The 25,995-nt window shown below is 38.6% G+C and overlaps 1 protein-coding gene across 1 annotated transcript in view; it reads right to left on the bottom strand.

The window, feature by feature from the left end:
• Positions 1 to 5,379: 5,379 nt before the first annotated feature.
• Positions 5,380 to 25,995, bottom strand: part of shroom1 (shroom family member 1) — a 63,127-nt gene continuing 42,511 nt past the window's right edge. The window contains exons 5-8 of the mRNA XM_682698.11: positions 25,082 to 25,615; positions 23,659 to 23,779; positions 20,350 to 20,622; positions 5,380 to 11,640 (exon numbers count right to left, since the gene is read on the bottom strand). Of these exons, the coding sequence (XP_687790.6) occupies positions 11,386 to 11,640; positions 20,350 to 20,622; positions 23,659 to 23,779; positions 25,082 to 25,615 (1,183 nt within the window). The 3' untranslated portion in view covers positions 5,380 to 11,385. The remainder of the gene's footprint in view (positions 11,641 to 20,349; positions 20,623 to 23,658; positions 23,780 to 25,081; positions 25,616 to 25,995) is intronic.

Genomic DNA, 25,995 nt, shown 5'->3' with positions numbered 1-25,995 from the left:
GTCCAGCCGAGAGACATGGTCCCTTCAGCATGTCCTGGGTCTTCACTGAGGCCTCCTCCCGGTGGGACATGCCTGGAACACCTCCCTAGGTAGGCATCCAGGAGGCAGCCGAAACAGATGCCCGAGTCACCTCAGCTGGCTTCTCTCGATGTGGAGGAACAGCAGCTCTACTCTGAGCTCCTCACCCAATATATAAGAGTGCACACCCTGCCACTCTGCGAAGGAAACTCATTTGGGCTGCTTGTATTGGAGATCTTTTCCTTTCAGTCATGACCCAAAGCTCATGACCATAGGTGAGAGTAGGAATGTAGATTGACCGGTAAATCGAGAGCTTTGCCTTTCGGCTTAGCTCCTTTTTTACCACAACTGACCAATACATCGACGACATTACTGCTGCCGCTGCACCAATCCGCCTGTCAACCTCACGCTCCATCCTTCCCTCACTCGTAAACACAACCCCAAGACTTTTGAACTCCTCCACCCGGAGTAAGGACTTTCCTCCAACCTGGAGATGGCAAACCACCTTTTTTTCCAGTGGAGCACCAAGGCCTTGGTCTTGGAGGTGCTGGTTCTCAACCCAGCCACGTAACACGGCAGCAAACCACCCCAGTGCATGCTGAAGGCCCATGTTCGATGAGGCCAACAGAACAACATCGTCTGCGAATAGCCGACGATAAGCCGAGATAAGATACTGTCCCCAAACTGGACCCCCTCCAGCCTAAGGCTGCACTTTTAAGTTCTGTCAATAAAAATTATGAACAGAATTGGTGACAAAGGGCAGCCCAACCAACATGCACTGGAAACAAGTCTGACTTATTGCCGGCAATATGAACCAAACGTCCATACAACATCAACGTCTTACTTCAGTAGACATAGATTGGTTGGTTTTGGGTTGTGGCATTGTCTAACCAATATTCAACGTCTAGCCAACATCTCAAACCAACGTCAATTTGATGTCTAATACAAGTGTGCCGCAAGCCTGCGTTTGAGTGAAGGTCTCGGCCGTTAGATCGCCCCCTGGGGGCTGGCTGCAGTACAAGTCACAAAGCCCGCCTCCTCCGTGTTAATTAAGGACACTTGAGCCCAAATAAAAAAAATTATTACACTTGCAATAAAATGTCCCGAAAGATGGTTCTGGTGGATTAAGGCACTGGTTATTGTGCTGAAATAGGTGCAGATCTTCATTTTTGTTAACAGTTTGTTTTTAGCAGTAATTTAATGCTGGGCGTGTCATCGTGATTGACAGCTGTGATTGACAGTTTCTCAAAGCGCGGCGTCTGAGCTTCGGCAGAAGACTGAAGTGTTATTTTTTGATTTCTGTGTTATTTTACCATGACAAAATGAGTTCAGCAGTAAACTACAGTTTCTGACATACATGATCCTGGTGGAACACTGTTTATTCGCTAAGGTCAGGGCTTTTTTCGGGCTTTATTAGTTTGCTGATACACGCCTCGCCTAACCACCCAGATAGCAAAATACACTCGGGCCAGTTCCGGCTAGATTCTCGCCTGCCGGAGACTTACCCCTCAGAGCTCAGACTGACTACCTCTGCTGGACCTACTCCGGATGCCTGGACTCACTGCCCGATTCCAGCCCGAGTCAATCGAGCCAGATGCGGCGGCCGAGCGAGCCGGCACTGCCGGATGCGAGTAGGTTATGCGCTGCGGCCCGGAGCTGGCGCGATTGAATATATAAAACCCTCATATTTGTTAACGTTATTACATCCATTTGTGTTGATGACAGCAAACGCATGCTGAGAAGTTCGGGGGGCGTGGTTGATTTTACATAAAGCGTTTGGTTGGAAGCTCGACTCCGCTCATTTTCGCGGCTCCTCCTCTGGCTCCATCAGACAGTCCTTCTGCGCATGTCAAGGCTCCAATTTCAGCAGTCTTTTGCGACAGTTTGTGCCCGTCAAGCAGGCGTTTTGCCCTCAAGGCCTTCAATGGGAAAAGAGGCTGTCGCGTCGTCCATATTTTTTACAGTGATTGGTCTAATACTGATGTCAGCTGACGTTGATATTTGGTTGGCTTTAGGTTGTGGCATTAACTATCCAAAACCCAACATAATTTGAACATCAAAATATGACATCCATACAGCATCAAAGTCTTACTTCAGTGAATTTTGATATTTGGTTGCTTTTAGGTTGTGGCATTACCTAACCAAAATTCAAAATCTAGCCAACATCTCAAACCAACGTCAATTTGACATCTAATACACTGACATTTCCTCATTCTAGGGATATTTTCAAATAAACACACAGCTGAAGTAGCTCCAGAAGTGACTGTTTCATATCACTGTGGTGAATGAATATTAGTCAGCATGATGACATCAGCAGCGGAGGGTAAAATGAAGAAGCAGAGCCGAGTCTAACCCTCCTGCGCTGATGAGATCTGAAGTGAGCAGTGTTGTTGTTTTTGTCCCCCATAATGCACTGTGTTGGCTGTGGGCTGACCTCTGGCCTTAAGATGCTGCACGTGTTTCTCCAGCTGAGGTCATTAGAGGAGTAAAGACGCCTGAAGACACACATGTGCACATCATACATCACAGGCCTTTAGTCTTGTCATACATTTGTCCTGCTGGAGAATTCATTTGCAGAAAAACAAACTAAGAAGATGGATATTTTTGACGTGCTGTGGTGGAAAAGTTCTTGACATGCATCATATTTAACCCCCTTTTTTGCATTGTGACTACACTGTAAAAACACAGGGTTCCACACAATTCGTTCAGCAGATGTTGATATTTGGTTGAGTTTAGGTTGTGAAATTAATGTACAAAAACCCAACATCATCTTAACATCATAATGAGACGTCTATAAAACGTCAAAGTCTTACTTCAGTAAACATAGATTTTTAGTTGGTTTTAACTTGTGGAATTAACTTACCAAAATTCAACGTCTAGTAAACATCTCAAACCAACGTCTATTTGAAGTCTAATACTGATGATAGCTGACGTTGATAATCGGTTAGTTTTAGGTTGTGGCATTACTAACCAAAACTAAACACCTAGTCAACATCTCAGACCAACGTCAAGTTGACGTCTAATACTGATGTCAGCTGATGGTATTTGGTTAGTTTTAGGTTGTGACATCAACCAAAACCCAACATCATCTTAACATCATAATGGGACGTCTATATAACGTCAAAGTCTTACTTCAGTAAACAGATTTATGGGTTGGTTTTAGGTTGTGGAATTAACTTACCAAAATTCAACGTCTATTTGATGTCTAATACTGACGTCAGCTGATGTTGATATTTGGTTGGTTTTAGGTTGTGAAATTAATATACAAAAACCCAACATCATAATGGGACGTCTATATAACGTTAAAGTCTTACTTTAGTAAATTGTTTTTTGGTTGGTTTTAGGTTGTGGAATTATCTTACCAACATTCAACGTCTAGTAAACATCTCAAACCAACGTCTATTTGATGTCTAATACTGACGTCAGCTGATGTTGATATTTGGTTGGTTTTAGGTGGTGGCACTAACCAAAAAACAACGTCTACTTGACATCTAATACTGATGTTAGCTGACGTTGATAATCGGTTAGTTTTAGGTTGTGGCATTACTAACCAAAACTAAACACCTAGTCAACATCTCAGACCAACGACAAGTTGACGTGCAACACTGATGTCAGCTGAATTTCATATTTGGTTGATACTTGACTAACTAAGCAAAATTTAACATCTAGTCAACATCTCAAACCAACGTCTATTTGACATCTAATACTGATGACAGCTGACGTTGATAATTGGTTAGTTTTAGGTTGTGGCATTAACTAACCAAAACTAAACACCTAGTCAACATCTCAAACCAACGTCTATTTGACGTCTAATACTGATGTCAGCTTACGATGATATTTGGTTAGTTTTAGGTAGTGACATTAGTCAAAACCCAACATCATCTTAACATCATAATGTGACGACCATACAACATCAAAGTGACAAGTCTTCTGTAAAAAAAAAGGTTGTGACATTAATTTACCAAAATTCAACATCATCTTAACATCTCAAACCAACATCAATTTAACGTCTAATACTGATGTCAGCTGACGTTGATATTTGGTTGGTTTTGGGTTGTGGCATTAACTAACCAAAATTTAACATCTAATCAACATTTCAAACCAACGTCTATTTGATGTCTAATACTGATGTCAGCTTACGTTGATAATCGGTTGGTTTTAGGTTGTGGCATTAACTAACCAAAATTCAACGTCTAGCCAACATCTCGAATCAATGTCAATTTAATGTCTATGTGAAGAGGGGGATAGTTTGGCCAGTGACTTGTAAGAGGGCCAGATGTCTCGAGTGCTGTCGTGATAGTTTGTGTAGTGTTCCTGGAATGTGTCCACCACGAGGCGTGGCATGCCCGAGACCAACAAAGACGTAAAAAATAAACAGTTTAATAAAAGATGACCTTTCCTGAAATTGCAAATAAATGGTGGAATTTATTTACAGTCTAATACAGATGTCAGCTGAAGATGATATTTGGTTAGTTTTAGGTTGTGGTACTAACCAAAACCCAACATCATCTATTGTGACGTCTATACAACATCAAAGTGACAAGTCTTACTCCAGTAAACAAAGTATTTTTTTGGTTTTAGGTTGTGGCATTAACTAATCAAAATTCGACGTCTAGTAAACGTCTCAAACCAACGTCAATTTAACATCTAATACTGATGTCAGCTGACGTTGTTTTTTGGTTTGTTTTAGGTTGTGGCACTAGCCAAACCCAACATCATCTTAACATCATAATGCGACATCTATATAAAGTCAAAGTCTTACTTCAGTAAACAGATTTTTGGTTGGTTTTAGGTTGTGAAATTAACTTACCAAAATTCAACGTCTAGTAAACATCTCAAACCAACATCAATTTAACGTCAAATACTGTTGTTAGCTGATGTTGATTTTTGGTTGGTTTTAGGTTGTGACATTAACTAACCAACATCCAACATCTCAAACCAACGCCAATTTAATGTCTTATACTGATGTCAGCTGACGTTGATATTTGGTTGGTTTTAGGTTGTGACATTAACCAAAACCCAACATCATCTTGACATCATAATGTGACGTCTATACAACGTCAAAGTCTTACTTCAGCTGACGTTGATATTTGGTTGGTTTTAGGTTGTGGCATTAACTAACCAAAATTCAACATCTAGCTAACATCTAGAATGCATCCTTATATTTTAAATACGGTCATAATCATATAATAAAAATAATAAATCATATAAAATAAAAAGAAGTAAATAAATAATCACTTTCTTAGTGTATAACCGCATTTCGCTTTTCACAATCATCAGTTTATTGGCATTAAAAAAAGAAGCTTAACCTTAAATACCACCAAATTGGTTGTAATAGGAACAAACGCTAAACACGCAGTAACAAGAATCTATTTACATACTTTAATCACATTAAAACAAACATATTTATGCAAATCCACTGACAAGAACAGAAAAAACCCCAAACAAACAAACAAACAAACAAACAAACAATACAAAGAAAAGAACAAGATGGCAGCAAGACAAAAACGGCACTCAGCATTTATTTCACGGCACACAGACACAAACAACAGCTCATTCACAGAGAAGAACATCGTCCAAATGATCAGATAGACAAAGGGGAACAGGACTCGACACTTTTACAACATCAGCTATATCATAGGGAGGGATTTCTGTGTAAAAACAAGGCGACTCCAGCGAATAAGAACAGAGAAAAGACTTCAAAAACAGCAAATATTCATGTAGAAATGTTGATGAAATTGTGAAGTATTTGGTGGCTGAGTGTTAGACTTATTAACACACTGAAATTCTAATTGAATTGGGTTGAGTTTGACACCCAGTAGGCACACACCATCACAAGACATTAATATTAGATTGTTTTAATATTAATATTAGATTAATATTAGATGTTAGATTTAGGTCATAATGTCGAGTGACCAAAATTCAATGTCTAAGGACAACGTTATTTTGATGTCTAAAAGCGACATCAAATGATGTTGATATTTGGTTGATTTTAGGAATAAGAGATTACAAAATATATATAAAAATAAAAAGTAAGAAAAAGCATAGAAACTTGCTATATCAAAGTAATATAATTGGACAGAAATGATGATGTTCGTGAAATAAATACGCCAGAACTTTCCTTAAGGCTATAGTTTGGGATTTTCGAAAACATTTAAATGGGAGTTACGTTTTTTTTTTTTTTTTAATTCCCAGGTTCTGCTGGTTGCATTTGCCAAATTTTCATCGCCGATCCTAAGCCAATTGTAATCATTTGTTTTGGTTCAATTTGGAATTTCACCAACCTTTGCAGCGCCCGGGAGACCAGAGTGAGTGCTACGACTTGGTTACGTTTAATGAAGAAGCTAATGCGTTTTATATAGAAATTTGAGTTGCTACCCAGCTCACAAATTCCTGTTAATTAGCAAAAATGTTTTGCTGAATGTTCTTTAATGAACGTGTATCCTTTTATTGGTTACGCAAACATTAAATACGGCAGAACTGTCCTTAAGGTTTGGGTTTTTGAAATCATTCGAATGCGAGTTATGTTGATTAGCAAAAATGCTAATGAAAATTTATATACAAATTCGAGTTGATACCTAGCAAACAAATTCCAGTTAACAAGCAGAAATGTTTTTCCGAATGTTCGCTAATTAACGTATTTCCTTTTCCTGGTTACGCAAACATTAAATACGGCAGAACTTTCCTTAGAGTTTGGGTAATCGAAAACAATCAAATACGAGTTATGTTGAACGAAGATGCTTATCCGAATTATGTACAAATCTGAGTTGCTACCCAGCTAGCAAATTCCCATTAACTAACGAAATTTTTTTTCAAATGTTCTTTGATGGACGCATTTTCTTTTTTCTTGGATACGCAAACATTACATACATCAGAACTTTGCTTAAGGTTTGGGTTTTTGAAAACATTCGAATGCGAGTTATGTTGATTAGCAAAAATGCTAATTGAATTTATATATAAATTCGATGTGATACCTGGCTAATAAAATTCCAGTTAATAAGCAGAAATGTTTTTCCGAATGTTCTCTAATGAACATTTTCTTTTTCTTGGCTACACAAAAACAAAAGCAAAACTTTTCTTAAGGTTTGGGTTTTCAAAATCATTCGAATGCGAGTTATGTTGATTAGCAAAAAAGCTAATGCGATTTACGTATATACAAATTTGAGATGCTACCCAGCTAACAAACTACCGTTAACTAGTGGAAATGTTTTTCAAATGTTCTTTAATGAACGTATTTTATTTTTCTTGGTTACGCAAACAAAGGCAGAACTTTCCTTAAGGTTTGGGTTTTCGAAAACATTCAAATGTGAGTTATGTTAAACGAAGATGCTAATCCGAACATAAAATTCTGTTTATATCTCACAGTTTATATTGAGGGAATTTACGTAATTTTCTCTTTTCTATGAAAAACGTGACTGTTTTTTGAACTACACTGTAAGAAATGCTGGGTTCCACTCAATTCCTTCATTTTTCCACCACAAATTAATTTAACTGTTTAAACAAATTTAGGTGGATTAAACATAAACTCAAGAATAGTGTTGATTCAGCTTATTTTAAATAAGTAGCTTAAACAAGCAGCGAAACGTATTTTTGGAGTGTAAAAGTGACTAAAAAGTGCTTCTATATAAAAAAATGCAAGTGTTAAAAACTGCTCACCACCAAACACTCTTCAAATCTGAAAACAGCTCTTCTGAAGTACTCAAATACATTCAACATGATGAAATCAACAGGACGAAAAGGCACAAACGAAAAAGTTCCAGCGTCAACACAATCACGAAACCCTGAAATCGAAAGGAATAAACATCATCCATGTGTATTGTTCCTATGGAGTATGTGCAGTTCATCTTCAAAGTGCTTATTTCCACTGCTTTGTGTTGTTTTTGGTGGTGATTTCAGCGTGAGCTTTGATGCACACTGGATAGGGCGCATTTCTATGTCAACTTTCTTACATATTAAAGCTTTCCATGGTCATGAAAGTCAGCTTTATACAACCGCAGAGCACAAATATCGGTATCGCTTTATTTTGATGATCCTTTTAACACATTTAGCTGTTTTAAGTTACATTGCAACTACTGCAAAAAATGCTTGTTTTTGTATTATTTCTAGTCCAAATATCTACAATTTCTTACTTCAAGAAGCATTTTTAGACAGGCAAAAAAAATTGTCCTATTTTTAGAAATAATATGCCAAAATTAGGAGAGTTTTTCCTTAAAACAAGCAAAATAATCCAAGTCAGGCTCATTATTGATGCGTACCCCTATATACATTTCTAGAGAGTGAAAAATAGGGGTGTCAAAATTAATTGTTTCTTTGGTGCACCGCAATGCAGACGCGGACAATTCTGTATCAGTTTAGTAATAATCATAACCGGTTATTATGTACTGACGTCATTTATCTCCTATGCGCTCTGTCGCTCAGGACCGGTCCGTGACATAGGCACCATAGGCAAATGCTAAGGGTGCTGTATATCCAGGGGGCGCCAGAAATGAGCACAGTTCAGTTGGTTTTGTTTTTGATTTTCCTGACACACATTCAGTGATAGACGGCAATAACTCAAAAACCTCTTACCCTAAAAAGATCTAAAGTGAGTTTCCTACAAAAAGACAAAGCTGGTTATGTTTCACAGCTGTCTTTCTTTTTTTTTGCACGACATTACGAGCACTGCTCCGTTTAAGCCCTCGCAATATGTGTTTAGCCGGTAGGAGCTGAGAGGAGCTCTCAGTAAGGGACCGTCGGAAAAGTGCTTATTTTTTTCGTTTTTTTTTTTCTGCTCCACTCAGCGCGAGCTCTCCCTGTTGCGAGGGCTTAAGTGTGTGTGTGTGTGTGTGTGTGTTTGTTTGTTTGGTGCTGTCTATGTTTGTGTATGTGTTTGAATGAGAGACAGTGTGGTGCTGTGTGTCTGTGTGTTTATACAGACAGCTTGTTATATCCCCCCTAAAATATAACACTGTATATGGAAAGCATCGTCAATGCACCGTGATATCGAATTGAACCGAATCGAAGGCATGATAATCGTAACCGAACCGTGAGACCAGTATAGGTTCACACCTCTAGTGACAAATATGTCCCAGGTGGTGTTTTTTGCAGGTTTTGCTTTCTCAAATCCACCAGATTGTTGTTGTTCTTGCATAAATCCACCAGAGGCCGCTGTCGACCGACTGATATCCCCAAACCCCCACTTCCCTAAACCCAACCAATAGTGTTTTCAAAAGCACTGATTGACCCGCCCACCCACATCTCTAAACCTGACTGATTGTGTTTTCAACAGCATTCCAGAAAAAAAAAAAACGTCCTCGTCTGATTTTTACCACGTTTTTTAGATTTTACCACATTCTCACCCTGTTATTTGTTTATTCTATGTTTTGCCTTTTGTTTTTGTCTTACCTGCTCTCTGGAACCGTTTTTCGCCAGACTTGATCCCTGCCATCACGGTGAACTCCTCTCTGCATCTAAAGTCCACCGACGCACATAGCTAGCTACTAAGCAGAAAAGCCGTCCATACAGCGGTAAGTGGTCAGTTGGTAGCACGAGAGGAAACAAAAGCTGTCGGCTACATCATACCACCCCATAGCGTTCACTTTAAAGATGAAATGCAGCCATACATAGCTCTGGCAACATAATTCACGCTCTCCAGAAATGTATCTCGGGGTGCATTTTCAGAATGATCCTGTGCTCAAATAATCTGCCAATGTGGCAAGTAAAGTTGTCTTATTTCAAAGTGTATTCAAGAGTAGATTCCTAACTCTAATTGGCAGGTTATTTTGCTCGTTTTCAGGAGAAACTCACCTATTATTTCTGAAAACAAGACAATAATTTAAACTTTTCTAGAAATTGCTTCTTGATTTAGGAGTTTGTAGATATTCAGACTAGAATGAGACAAAAGCTCTGAATAAGAAATAAATAAGAGTATTAGTGGACTGTAAGGTTAGAGGGTCTTACACAGGGTTTCTGCAGGTTTCAAGTCAAACTTAAGACTTCTTAAGACCATTTTAAGACCAATCTGAGTGAAATTTAAGACTTTTACAGGGCTAAATGCTAAGGATTTTTTCTAATGGTACGGTTACTTCTGTAAACATTTTTGGTATTAATGGAAGATCACGTAAAGCAGTGGTCTCAAACTCAATTCCTGGAGGGCCACAGCTCTGCATAGTTTAGCTCCAACCAGCTCACATCTGCTCAATAGTCTCTGGTGGTCTTGAACACCTTGATTAGTCGGATCAGCTGTGTTTGATTAGGGTTGAAGCAAAGCTGTGCAGAGCTGCGGACCTCCAGGAACCCAGTTAGAGACCTATGATGTAAAAGGATGTGCTGCTTTAGTTTTCTTTCCCTGATTAGGGAATTTAATTTGGAGAATTTGCTGTAAAAATGCCTAACAGCTGTTGTAAATTGCATCTTTTTTGCAATAAAAAAACCTTCATTTTAAAGATGAAATGCAGCCATACATAGCTCTGGCTACATAATTCACGCTCTCCAGAAATGTATCTCGGGGTGCATTTTCAGAATGATCCTGTGCTCAAATAATCTGCCAATGTGGCAAGTAAAGTTGTCTTATTTCAAAGTGTATTCAAGAGTATATTCCTCACTCTAATTGGCAGGTTATTTTGCTCGTTTTCAGGAGAAACTCACCTATTATTTCTGAAAACAAGACAATAATTTAAACTTTTCTAGAAATTGCTTTTTGATTTAAGAGTTTGCAGATATTCGGACTAGAATGAGACAAAAGCTCTGAATAAGAAATAAATAAGAGTATTAGTGGACTGTAAGGTTAGAGTTTCTTAAACAGGGTTTCTGCAGGTTTCAAGTCAAACTTAAGACTTCTTAAGACCATTTTAAGACCAATCTGAGTGAAATTTTAGACTTATACAGGGCTAAACGCTAAGGATCTTATCTAATGGTCTGGTTACTTCTGTAAACATTTTTGGTATTAATGGAAGATCACGTAAAGCAGTGGTCTCAAACTCAATTCCTGGAGGGCCACAGCTCTGCATAGTTTAGCTCCAACCAGCTCACATCTGCTTAATAGTCTCTGGTGGTCTTGAACACCTTGATTAGTCGGATCAGCTGTGTTTGATTAGGGTTGAAGCAAAGCTGTGCAGAGCTGCGGCCCTCCAGGAACCCAGTTTGAGACCTATGATGTAAAAGGATGTGCTGCTTTAGTTTTCTTTCCCTGATTAGGGAATTTAATTTGGAGAATTTGCTGTAAAAACAGCTGCTGTGAAATGTCTCTTTTTGCAATAAAAAAACGTGAATATAAACAAAAAGGTTTTAAGATTGATTATTGGATGTCCAAATATGGGACCATCAAAATAAAATAACACCCAAATATGAAGGCGGAGTGAAGTCTGTTTATCTCGGGCACCTTCATCCTCACAGAGGTAAACTGCAGAGTAAAGCCTCCAGCTGCTCTTCTCCCAGACGCTGCTTCTCGTCCAGGTCTTTGAGTCGGATGAGGAGCGAGGCTTTGGTCTGGATGAAGCGCCGGTACTCCTGCATCTGTGTGTCCGTCAGCTGTTTGCAGAGGATGCCGGACACCAGGCGCTCCCGCCGGTCGAGGTTATCCTTCAAGTCTTTGGCGTCGTCCCGCTGTTTGCACAGGAGACGGTAGCGGCTGTCCAGAGATTGCTGCGGATGCAAGTAAACAGGGATGATATTGATATCTCAGTTATTCATTCTCAAGCTGATGATGGACTTTTCTTAGTTTAATTAATTAATTTCAGTAATCTGACTAACATTCATTCATTCATTTTCCTTTAGCTTAGTTGCTTATTGATTAGGTGTCGCCACAGCGGAATGAACCACCAACTGTTCCAGCATATGTTTTACGCAGCGAATGCCTTTCCTGCCTAGTTACCCTAATTAACCTAGTTTAACTCTGCGGACCCGCTAACGTCATCGAATTTCACATTAAGAATTAAAGGGCTAGCGTTGCACCAGACCCCTGTAAGTGGTTTCGATTGAAAATGTAGAATCTATATTTTATGCACATATGCATCACTTTGTTGTTTATTCTACTGTACCAAAGTTATTTACACTTAAATACACAGTATTTTGGATACCCGAGCTGAACATTGGTTTATTTTCATATTTTTCATATGACATATGTACACGTTATAGCTCAAATGAAAGCTCTTGCCGGTGCTCATACGGTTCTGGCGTTCTTTTTACTGAATTAAATTCACATATCAAACAGTTGCCGAATGAATCTCGGTGTTTCCATGGCGCAGAAGTGAAAACAATACATTTATGATCAATAAGCAGCCCCAGATAGCACAGACAGCTGTCATCTCTTACCTTATGCTGTGCGCTTCAGGGCCATTCTCCTCTGTTTTTGAGGTGATGTGCATAAGTAATAGGTTTATATGTCTGACGTGCTCCAAACACAGTGAATTATGTTTGATCAGACAAAAGAACAGTGAAATATGAAAACAATGATCGCTCCCTGTGGCTTGTACAGCACCTCTCATCAGCTGGAACACAATAACTTTTGCATAGATTATGGTGGAGACATTTTTCTTTTTTCCTTTGATTACAGACATGTGCAGGAACCAGCTAAATTAATTACAGCACGCTAAACCAGCCAGAAAATAAAAGGTACACTTTCACATTTGAATGAATTTTAATTTAACTGGTTAAGTCTTTAAATGTCACTTTAAGCTGTATAGAAGTGTCTTGAAGAATATCTAGTCTAATATTATTTACAGTCATCATGGCAAAGATATAATAAATCAGTTATTAGAGATGAGTTATTAAAACTATTATGTGTTGAAGAAATCTCTACGTTAAACAGAAACTGGGGGAAAAAATAAACAGAGGGGCGAATAATTCAGGGGGGCTAATAATTCTGTCTTCAACTGTATATATGTCGTCACCAAATATAAACCAAAGAGGTAAGACTTTCTCATAGCCTCATTTCAATTAAGCTTTGTAAAAATCTATCTATTGAATTAATCAATCAATTAAAAAAGCTTTATATTATAGGTTTAAATTACAGAAAGAAATAACAGATGAAGGGAGATCAAGCAGATCAATGTTGACCTTTCTTTCGAGGTGTCAGTGCAGAAATGAACAAAACAACAGGCCTAATACAAAATATTATAGGATTAACATATGGAAAAATAGTCAATTTTCAATTTTCCTAATGGATAAACAGCACTTGGTAATATTTCAGCATGCTTTCACTTACGTATTAGAAAGTTTTGGTGCGGATCTGATTGCGAGATTCACATATGCCAAATGAAGCGCGCTAACTGGGCAAACGAGAAACAAACGTCTAGGTGTGAAAGCATCCTAAGACCGCATTTGCACGCACTTGACAAACAGTCGCAGGCAAATCAAACTCTAGTGACAAGGCAGCACTTGCCCAACTAGGCCTGTTATCATCCTGTGTACTGTCCTGAACATCTCACACGCTGGCACCGGTGCCTATTGTCGAGCCCTTAAGTGAAGGGAAAGTAGGTGATGACAGAACTTTTGGGTGTATTCCAATAACGAGAGCAAAACTAATACCCGTTTACATTTTTAATGACAAAATCGTACATATTGTGCCTTTAAACATCTCTGATTGGCCACTGCAAGGCTGTCCAAACCTGTTCCTGGAGAGTAAATCCTGCTGAGTTTATCTTTTACTCTTGTAAACCACACCTAAACCAGCTCATCCAGCTCTTCAGACGCTCTAATTTCTCAAGTTTTTGCATTCACGTTGCTAAAAATGCTTCTTACTCACAGTTTTTGTCCTGTTTTCAGTCCAAAAATATAAAAATCCTTAAATCAAGAAGCATTTTACAGACAAGCAAAAAATACGGTCTTGTTTTCAGACATAATACGTCAAAATTAAGTGATTATCTCCTTAAAACCAATCAAAATGGCCTGCTAATTGCAAAATATCAATAATTTAATTATCAATAATTATTTACAAACATTATTTTGCTCCACGTGATAGATTTAAGGTGGCACGGTGGCTAAGTGGTTAGCACTGTCGCCTCACAACAAGAAGGTCGCTGGTTCGAGTCCCAGTTGGCATTTCTGAGTTTGCATGTTCGCTCCATGTTGGCGTGGGTTTCCTCCTGGTGCTCCGATTTCCCCCACAATCCAAACACATGCGCTATAGGTGAACTGAATAAACTAAATCGGCCAGAGTGTTTGAGTGTGAATGAGTGTGTTTGGGTGTTTTCCAGTGCTGGGTTGCAGCTGGAAGGGCATCTGCTGAGTAAAACATATGCTGGAATAGTTGGCGGTTCATTCTGCTGTGGTGACCTCTGAAATTAAGCCGAGGGAAAATGAATGACTAATAGATTTTAAGTGCATGCACTGATGAGTTAAAGCATCATAACAGAGCACACATGAGTGTCGCTGCTGACCTCTGGAGGAGGAACAGAACATGATTATGGCCACTAGATGGCCTCAAAACTGTAACTGCAACAAACGAATTGGAACATTAAAGACCAAAAACAAATTCAAGTCAGTTTATTTTATGCTTTCAGGTACATTTGAAGCACTCAAATAAATGTAAGTGACATTATGACTATTCAGATTTTGATCTGTCAGTGCTTTTATTGTTCATCAGCTGGAAATAAAGAATAATAAAAAAACAAACAAACATTGATACTGATTTGTAACTATGAATAATTTATTACAACTGTAATGTTGGATGCTAAAAATAAATATTATATGTATGTAAAAATAAATAAATATATATGTATGTATGTATGTATGCATGCATGTATGTATGTATAGTTGAAGTCAGAATTATTAGCCCCCCTAAATTATTCACCCCCTGTTTATTTTTTTCCTCAATTTCTGTTTAACAAAGAGCAGATTTTTAAAACACATTTCTAAACATAATAGTTTTAATAACTCATCTCTAATAACTGATTTATTTTATCTTTGTCATTTTGACAGCACATAATATTTGACTTGATATTTTTCAAGACACTTCTATACAGCTTAAAGTGACATTTAAAGTCAATGTCAATGTCAATTTTATTTATATAGCACTATTAAACACAACCAAAGGTTGACCAATGTGCTGAACAATAAATCACAAAGAACAAGTATAAAATTATAGCTAAAACAAACAATTATCACAAATAGTTAATATAGGTAAAAACAAATAATTCTCACTAATAAAATGCCAAATCAAAAAGGTAAGATTTCAACCTAGACTTAAAAACAGACGGCGATGAAATAGACATAATACAGGCTAAACTAGGTTAATTAGGTTAACTAGGCAGGGTTCTGTGTAATGATGGTTTGTTCTGTAGACTATCAAAAACAGGGGCTAATAATTTTGTCTCTAAAATGGTGTTTAAAAAATTAAAAACTGCTTTTCTTCTAGCCAAAATAAAACAAATAAGACTTTCTCCAGAAGAAACAATATTATAGCAAATACTGTGAAAATTTCCTTGCTCTGTTAAACATCATCTGGGAAATATTTTAAAAAGATAAAAGGAATATGATAATTAATAAGATAATAATTATGTAATTAATTAGATTTTACCATAAGCTATGCTATTATTCAATTTAAGGGTTGACAAAATTTTGGCGAATCTTTTTAAAGTACTAAATATTGTGAAATTCGACCTTTTAAACATCTTTTGTTTATTATAATATATTTTAAGATGTAATTTATTCCAGATGTTATATTATTCTAGCCTTAGAAATAACTGGAAATAATTATTTATTTATTCATTCATTTTCTTGTGAGCTTAGTCCCTTTATTAATCCGGGGTCGCCACAGCGGAATGAACCGCCAACTTATCCAGCACGTTTTTATCCACTGGATGCCCTCCCAGCTGGAACCCATCACTGGGAAACATCCACACTCACTCATTCACACTCATACACTACGGATAATTTAGCCTACCCAATTCACCTGTACTGAATGCCTTTGGACTGTGGGAGGAAACCGGAGCACCCGGAGGAAACCCACGTGAACGTAGGGAGAACATGCAAACTCCACACAGAAATGCCAACTGACCCAGCAGAGGCTCAAACCAGCGGCCTTCTAGGTGTGAGGCGACAGCACTACCTACTGGGCCACTGTGTCGCCTTGGAAATAATTCTAGTACATATTATTTATTTTCCCCACTTGTCTGGAGTATATACTAATGTAAATAATAATTGTGCTATCAACAAATCAATAGCATCAACTGACAAGAACATTCATTCATTCATTCATTTTCCTTCAGCTTAGTCTCAATTTCACGGGTCGCCACAGCAGAATGAACCACCAACTATTCCAACATATGTTTTATGCAGCGGAAGCCCTTCCAGCCACAACCCATTACTGGAAAACACCTGTACATTCTCACACTCTCATACACTACAGCCAATTTACTTTATTCAATTCGCCTATAGCGCATCTGTTTGGACTGTGGGGGAAACCGGAGCACCTGCAGGAAACCCACACCAACACGGGGAGAACATGCAAACTCCACACAGAAATGCCAACTGGCCCAGCCGGGACTCAACAGCGACCCTTTAGCACAAAACAAGTCTTAAGTTAAGTTAGCACATGTATATCTGTAGGAATAACCTAATATACACTGTATGTGTCAAAAGTATGCATTCACTTTCACAAATCATAAGAATATTAAGAGCATGTTCCATGAAGACATTGTGTAACTATCCCAGCACAAATATATAAAAACTTTCCTTTTTATTAGTAATATGCACTGCTAAGTGCTTCACTTAGCCAACTTTGTCATTCAATATTTGGTATGTTTTGAACCCTCAGAATTCAGATTTTAAGATAATTGAATTTCGGCCAAATATTGTACAATCCTACCAAACCATACATCAATAGAAACTTAGAAAACATATAAATCTTTAAATAAAAAAAACGACCCTCTTGACTGGTGTTAGGGTTCATGGACATTTGTTACTGTTGTTCAAATATCTGCCACAAGAGAGCAGCAAAATCACAGAACTCACGGAAACTGAACCGGTCAGGAAGAGTTCACACTACACAATACAGTTAGCCCACGGTTCAATACATAACTCGGTTTTTTAACATGGCTTTCGGTTCGGTTCTCATGGCTTGACACGTGTGTTTTTTTTATTCTACAAGCAATAAAAGCAGTAAGAAGTAAAGGAGAAAAAAATAAAAACTATTTATTGCAATACTCATTTTGTTTTACTTAAAAGCCAAGAAAACTACAGTAGTTCCTAGTGTATTGTATAAAAAATATGAACACTGAAATCTCACAGCTGCTGGTAGCCCATGTACAAACTGGGGAACACATAAAATCCTACACTTTGAAAATAAGCACACATGTGGAGTTAATAAAGATAAATTGGCAATTTCAAATAAACATATTTGTACTTCAGTAAACATAAACAAACCATCTTCATTATCTCGGTGCTGAAAAATGCGAGACTGTAGTCTGTAACGCAGATCGAGTGCTTTTATAAGATGACAGAAGCCCACATCTACAATCACCGAAAACGGCTGCAAATCTTCAGCAATAATCACCCGCACTGCCTTTGTTATTTTATGTGTCTCTCTGAACCAGTTTGGTTTGTTTGCTTGACAGATTTAGCGAGGGATTGTTGCTATTTGGAGGGCTTTATTACCTTCTCTGCTCTCCTGCTTCAGACAGTGATATTGCTGGGTGATGATGCTGCAGATGTGCAGTCATGGTTATACGTGTAAAGCAATGCTTGCACAGTTATTTTTTGTTCACCATTTTTTCTTTTATTGGCATTATGCTTACCGGCAAAACCGAAATGTTCTCACACTGCAGATTAGAAAGACGCCGGCGCTTTTTCGTGCTGTTGCCTCACTTCGCCGGCGCTTCCTTGTACTGTTGCCTCAGCCTCACTTCACGGCCGCTCGCCATGTTAAAGTGTTGAATGATGGTTAAGCACCTCCTAATTTTAGAGCATACTTACTCACGGGGAGGATTTTCCTCATCTCAGCTTATGGATTTAGAGGCACACACAGTCAATTCGGGGAGATATAACACGCACAAATTATTTAAATGCAAAACCGAGAAAACCGCAATTCACAAGCGCGTATTGACCCGTGGAGCTCATACCCTACTGTTCAATATTATATTGAGAACTGTGGCATCCCTAGTTCACACCATCAACACAACAAACACAGCATTCACTGTCAGTCTCCAGGAAATGAAAAGCTCTGCACGGTAAGTGTGTGTGTGTGTGTGTGTGTGTGTGTGTGTGTGTGTGTGTGTGTGTGTGTTTTCCTGCAGTGTTTTAGTGCCCCTCCTATTTGTCTACACAAAGACACACCTCATTTAAACACCTCGTTCACACGTGATGCTCATTAGTGATGGGAAGTTTTCAGTTTTTCGTTCATCATGTGAAAGACTAAATGAAAGCTTTAATCTCCTTCATATGGATGAAGAAAAAACAAAACAGACCAAAACAACATAGTTAACCTGCAGTTATACACCACCTGATAAAAGTCTTGTCGCCTATCCAAGTTTTAGGAACAAAGAATAATAACTTGACTTCTAGTTGATCATTTGGTATCAGAAGTGGCCTATATGAAAGGTAAAGGCTACTAGATGACACTTATTTACCAAAATAAATTATGATCATGCCTTGATTTTGACTGATTTCATTAGGACAGTAAGATCTGACTCTGCTTAGACAAAAGTCTCATCACTGAACAGAAATAATGTCCAGTATAGAATATAAAGTCCTGCTGCAGTGGAGACAGAATGAATATTGTGTCTGACTCCATCATGAGCTTGGAGGACTGCATCCATACATCTCTGACATGACTCAAATCACTGATTAATAAAGTCATCTGGAATGAAGCGTTCTTGAAAATCTTTGGATTCATCTTTAACGCCCAGACATACTATACTGCTTTGATTTCCCCCACAGTCCAAACACATGCACTATAGGTGACTTGGATGGACTAAATTGGCCTTCAAGAGTTCACACTAAGCTGATGATTAATTATAAAGCCTGTTTGGCATGCTGTCCCGGGAGAGAGCCCTGAGCTCAGAATATCCTTGACCCCGGGGCTCCCTCCCCGGGTGAAAGGAGAGTTTTAGCTGAGGTAGGTCTCGAGAACTCCCCTACTTGTAAACTGCTGAGATATATCTGACTAAGGGTGCTTTCACACCTGTGAATCGATTCAGTTGTTCAAAAAGGGCTTAAAATTGTTCCATTGTTGCTCTTTGCTCTTGGTGCAGTTCGCTTTCAGACGGCAAAGATTCTAATCGGACCAAAAGAGCTAAAACAAGTCATGTGCGAGTAAACTCTCCTGCCATTGGTCAGTTTCACGGTTATTTTGCAGTGTCCCGCTCAGTCGTCATGCATGGATGCGGTGGGGAGGGGTGAGAAGGGTGCATGATGTATTTGAGGAACCGGGAGGGAAACGTGCGATTTCCGGGAGATTATCACTCGTTTGCGGGCACCCGGGAGTCTCTGTGCATTTGCAGGAGACTAACCAAACTTCCGGGAGACTTGGGATGTCTGGAATGTCCTCCCGCCCTACTCATAATTCTCTATTTATATAGCCGTATGCCTATTACATATCCATAAAACACTGTGATACAACCGGGCTCGGATCATATCGCTTTCTCACTACAATTGATCCACTCCACAGTTTGTTTCAATTGAGCCGAGACCACCTCATTCAACCGAACTCAGAGCGATTGTTTTGGCGCGGATCTGAGCGCGATTAGTGGATTCACTTATGCCAAATGAACCGCGCTAACTGGGCAAACGAGACCGGTTTAGATACAAAAGTCTAGGTGTGAAAGCACCCTAAGAGTTGCCTCAGGATGTTATTTTGAAGCGGTCAATTTACTTATGGTGTATGTCTTTGGACGATGGGAGGAAACTGGAGAACCCGTGGAAAGCCCGAGTGGAACACAGGGAGAACATGCAAACTCTGCACAGAAACTCCAACCGGCTCGAAGAGGGCCGAACCAGCTCTTGCAGTGAGGCAACAGTGCTACCCACTGAGCCACCGTGCTGCCCTATCAGAGAAGGGGAGGAGTAGGGGTGGAAGGGGAGACGAAGATGACTGGAGTAGAAAGCTCTGGTAGTTTATAGTGTGTCAGTGTTCATCTAATTGGTGCAAATATGCGGAGCTGATGCGATACCAGCTGTGTTCAGTCATAAGCACGTGATCCTCTTGAAATTAGTTTTTAAATAAACCACACAGTGTATGAGTGTGTGTTAATGAGTGTGTATGGGTGTTTCCTAGTACTGGGTTGGAGATGGAAGGGCATACGTTGTGTAAAACATGCTGGAATAGTGGCAACCGCTGATAAATAAGACACTTAGCTGCAAGAAAATGAATGAATGAATGATTTTAAAACCTGTGACTGGTGCTTATTTACTTACTTTCTCCTCGGCGTCAATGCTGTCGTCCACAGTGCTGAGGGCATTTTGTACGCGGGCCAGCCGGGCGGACAGGCACAGCAGCAGACTCAGCACTCGCTCCAGGTCTCCTATGAACTGTGTGTATCGCTCCAGCTCGGCTGGGATGCAGCAGAGTCCTACCAGCGCCTGTACGGCCTCTCCGCGTGCACCGTTCGCCTTCTCCTCAGCCTGGACGGCAGAGCGCACGTCCTCCAGACTCTTCAACTGATGCTTTATATGCGCCATGAGCTGCTTCTGTGCATGACGACAAACACGGAGCACATGCTGATTTAGATTAGATTCAACTTACTCTCATCATTATTATTATTCTGCTCCACCGTATTAATTTAAAGGTTAGTTCAAGCCTAAAAAATAAACAATTGGTAATTTACTCAAACACATGCACACACAAACATGCACACACACACACACAAAAACGCACAAACATGCACAGACAGAAACGTGCACACACAAACACATACGCACACAAACATGCACACGCACGCACACAAAAACTTGTGGACACACAAAAAGTGCAAATACGCGCAACCAAAAACACTTGCACACACAAAGACGCACAAAGATAAATTTCATTTTCACATTAGCACACAAACACGTGCACACACACACACACACACACACACACACACACACACACACACACACACACACACACACACACACACACACACACACACACACACACACACACACACAAACGAACACACAAACAAAAACATGCACTCAAAAACATGCACACACACAAAAACACACACAAACAAGCGTCCACAAACACGCATACAGACAAAAACATGCACACAGACAAAAACGTGCACACAGAAACACACACACACACACATACATACAGAAACACACACACACAAAAACACACAAACACACACTCACAAACACGTGCCCACAAACATGCACACAGACAAAAACATGCAAAAACACACAGAGAAACAAAAACATGCAAAAACACACACAAAAACATGCAAAGACACGCACACAGAAACAAAAACATACAAAGACACGCACACAGAAACAAAAACATGCAAAGACACGCACACAGAAACCAAAACATACAAAGACACGCACACAGAAACAAAAACATGCAAAGACACGCACACAGAAACAAAAACATGCAAAAACACACACAGAAACAAAAACATGCAAAAACACGCACACAGTAACAAAAACATGCAAAAACACGCACACAGTAACAAAAACATGCAAAGACACGCACACAGAAACCAAAACATACAAAGACACGCACACAGAAACAAAAACATGCAGACACACACAGAAACAAAAACATGCAAAAACACGCACACAGTAACAAAAACATGCAAAGACACGCACACAGTAACAAAAACATGCAAAAACACGCACACAGTAACAAAAACATGCAAAGACACGCACACAGAAACAAAAAAATGCAAAAACACACACAAAAACATACAAAGACACGCACACAGAAACAAAAACATGCAAAGACACGCACACAGAAACAAAAACATGCAAAAACACACACAGAAACAAAAACATGCAAAAACACGCACAGAAACAAAAACATGCAAAAACACGCACACAGTAACAAAAACATGCAAAGACACGCACACAGAAACAAAAACATGCAAAAACACACACACAAACAAAAACACGCACAGACAAAAACATGCAAAAACATGCACACAGAAACAAAAACATGCAAAAACACACACAGAAACAAAAACATGCACACAGACAAAAACATGCAATATTTGCACACAGAATCACGTGTACACAAACACGGTCACAAAAACATGCAAACATACACCAATTGAGATTGTAAAGGATGAAAACAAAAAGTTTCAGCAACAAATTGACAAAAACCTATGCAACACTGCTATGCTGACATTTTTGTGTGTGCCTATAACATACAGTAAATTAATTCCTCTGTCAAATCAACTTGATTTAAACTAGTTTCATCCATATTTTCTGCAGAAAGTCATCTTAGTGTCAAGGTCATGGGAAGCGAAGTCTTCGCTGTTATCCTTTATTCAATACACACACGGTAATCCGTCTTTTAAAGAACTTTAGAAAGCATCATTATTTTATGTGTACACAGAGAGCGGCGGGTCTGTTGCCAAAATCTTCTGCAAATCTTGATGTCATGCCATGACTTTTGAAAAAACACAAAATATTAGTTGTGTGCAAAACATCTCTGCTGTGGGACCACATTTGGATTTCAATAACTGAATATGATTATTTTCACAACCTGGCGAAACACAGATTCTCCTGTATATGGGACTGAACCCCACAGAAGCATAAAAAGTTGTAAATTATTTAAGTAAACTAAATTATATGAAGACTATTATATCAAGATTTAAAAGAAATGCATGAAGGGATGGTTTTCATTATATTCATACAATGAAATTAGGCTTGCTAAAGTGATTTTAATAATATATTTGTCATTTAAAAAAAAAAAAAAAAAAAATTATAATACAGTTGAGTCATTTTTCGGCCCCCTATTAGTGGCCTCATCATAACCGGGGTGACAATTATTTTATTTTATTTTTATTGTTTTATTTTATTGTTTGTTTGTAATTGTATTTTTCATTTATGTGTTTTTATTTTACAATTTTAATTTACTCATTTAGCTAATTTGATTGCACTTAATAAATAAATGATTTATTTATTTTATTTTTTGTATTTTTGTTTTATTTTCAATTTTAGTTTTAAATAAATGTTATTTTTATGTGTTTTGTATTTTAAAAATTTACTCATTTATTTAGTTTATTTATTTTATTTAGTATAAATTTATGAGATATTTATTTAATTTATTTATCTTTTATATCTTTTTAAATTTTTATTTATTTGTTGGTTTTTAAATGCATTTTTATTGTAATTATATTTATTTATTTAGTTATTTTAATTAATTGTTAATTTTTGTATGTTTTAGTTGTATTGTATTTTTATTTACATTTTTTGGGGTATTTGTTCATACATTTTATCTACTTATTTAGCTGGTTTGATTAAATTTAATAAACCATTTAGATTTATTTATTTATTTGCTTTTAAATGTATTTTTATTGTAATTGTATTTAGTTTAATTATATATATTTTTGTTTTAAATTAATTTAATTTTCATTTTATTTTCTATTTTAGTTTTAATTTAATTTATTGAAATTTTTAAATATGTTTTGCATTTGTTATTTATTTACATTTAGTTAGTCTAATTTTAATTACATATTTATTTATTTCATTTATTTATTTATTCATTGTTATCATTCCCAGTGTTAACAGTACCTTTTTACTGACGATATCCATTTCAGTGTTGCACTGTACATCTTTTTGGTATTTGATAGCAGAGTTTTTGTTCACAGATGACAGATGTTTTGGTAGATCATCACCAACAGGCATCTCAGAGCTTTAAAAACAAACAAAAAATGCTAAGTAAAACATACAGTTAAATTAATAAGATGTGTGTATGGACCCTTTTCACAAGACTTTCATGATATGGTCATCAGCATCTTAATGTTCAAACATATGAACATTTACGCTCACCGGTCACTTTATTAGGTACACCAGTCAAACTGCTTGTTAACGTAAATTTCTAATCAGCCAATCACATGGCAGCAACTCAATGCATTTAGGCATGTAGAGACATGGTCAAGACGATCTGCTGCAGTTTAAAGCGAGCAACCACTCTTTACAACCGAGGTCTGCAGAAGAGCATCTCTGAACACACAACCTTCAGCGGATGGGCTACAGCAGCAGAAGACCACACCGGGTGCCGCTCCTGTCAGCTAAGAACAGGAAACTGAGGCTACAATTCACACAGACTCACCAAAACTGGACAATAGAAGATTGGAGAAACGTTGCCTGCTCTGATGAGTCTCCATTTCTGCTAACGCATTCGGATGGTCGGGTCAGAATTTGGCCTTAACAACATGAAAGCATAGATCCATCCTGCCTTGTATCAACGGATCAGGCTGGTGGTGGTGGTGTAATGGTGTGGGGGAGATTTTCTTGGCACACTTTGGGCCCATTAGTACAAATTGAGCATCGTGTCAACGGCAGTCTTCACTGTTCACTTTACTCAAATGGCCTCCACAGTCTCCAGATCTCAATCCAATAGAGCACCTTTGGGATGTGGTGGAACAGGAGATTGGCATCATCTATGTGCAGCTGAAAAATCTGCAGCAACTGCGTGATGCTATCATGTCAATAATCATGTCAAAATCTCTGAGGAATATTACCAGTACCTTGGTGAATCTATGCCATGAAGGATTAAGGCAGTTCTGAAGGCAAAAGTGTCCAACCCGGTACTAGTAAGGCGTACCTAATAAAGTGGCCAGTGAGTTTATATGTATTCATGTATGCAATATATCATTATTTGCATCAAATTACAAAAAATTGCATCAATTACTGCTCGTTTAAGGTGTTTCTAATGCAGAGTGTATGGAAGCGGGACAGTAAATCTGACCTTATTCTCTCATCTGGCTGCCATTATCAGTCTTACACTATCGTTTTTCTTTTTCTGAAAGTCTTGATAACACTATCATGGGGTTTTTCTTTTATTATTTCAGCAAATAGGAGTGTAAAAAGGATTTGTTGTCTTCTCCCATTGCCTGCGCTCTAAGCTTACCAACTTTGATGACTTTTGCTACTAAGAAATGGCAGCAAATGTGAAAAGGGTTCATAGTCAAATGTCCCGCACAGCTCTTACCAGTGTGTGTCCTTCTCTGGGTTGTGAAGCATCTGCTGGTGTTTGTTCTTGTAGTGCTCCTCCATCAGAAGAGTATCCTCAGACAGCAGCTGCTCCATCAGCATCAGTGCCGTCTTCCTATTGGCTACCGGAAAAAGCGTGCGAGCTAACGATTGGTCGGCTGAGACCACTTCCTGAACCAGAACCTCCCACTCCAGCAAATTCCCTTCAGTGTTGTTTTTAGGGTCATCTTCATCACTTTTCACATCGTCTTCCTCAGGTTCCCCTACAGACTCCAAAACCTCCTGGATTTCAGCATGATTTGGGATGGATGTGGGTTCGTGGTTTTCAGCAGATGAGGCAGGCGGTGGATTTTGAGGTTCACCAAATGTTGTAGTTTCAGTAGACGGACAGATTTTTGGCTCTTCCTCACTTATCTCGATGGCAGAAATCCACAGACTGGGATCTGTAGTGACTCCATGACTGAGAGAAACTTCTTCATTGGACACGACAGAGGCTTCATTCTCATCTTGAGGAAAACAATCTTGCTCTTTTCTGAAACATATCAAAATACTTGCAGTGTGAACAATGTGCTAATTTGGATACAAAACCAAATGATACAGATTTTATTCATTCATTCGTTAGAACTTACTAGGGCTGTGCAATTAATCGAAAATCCGATTTCGGCTTTAAACGATTATGAAAAAGCATTAATCGAGATAAACGATTATTGCATCATATACCGCCCCCTTTCCAGCTGTTGCTCCTAAAAGCGCGAAAGACCGCATGCTTATGTGTGTGCGGCACGCGCACAAAGCCAGAAGCATGCGGCCGGTCAGCATTCGGTCTCATTCGCACACTGAAGCTGAATTATACTTGCGCCTGGCGCCGCATTGCGCACCTCTGCTGACCGCACGCACCTCGCTAAATGGACG

This window comes from Danio rerio, chromosome 21 (genome assembly GCF_049306965.1).
Source record: "Danio rerio strain Tuebingen ecotype United States chromosome 21, GRCz12tu, whole genome shotgun sequence".
NCBI classification, from domain to species: Eukaryota; Metazoa; Chordata; class Actinopteri; order Cypriniformes; family Danionidae; genus Danio; species Danio rerio.
This window is presented reverse-complemented; position numbering and strand designations above follow the sequence as displayed.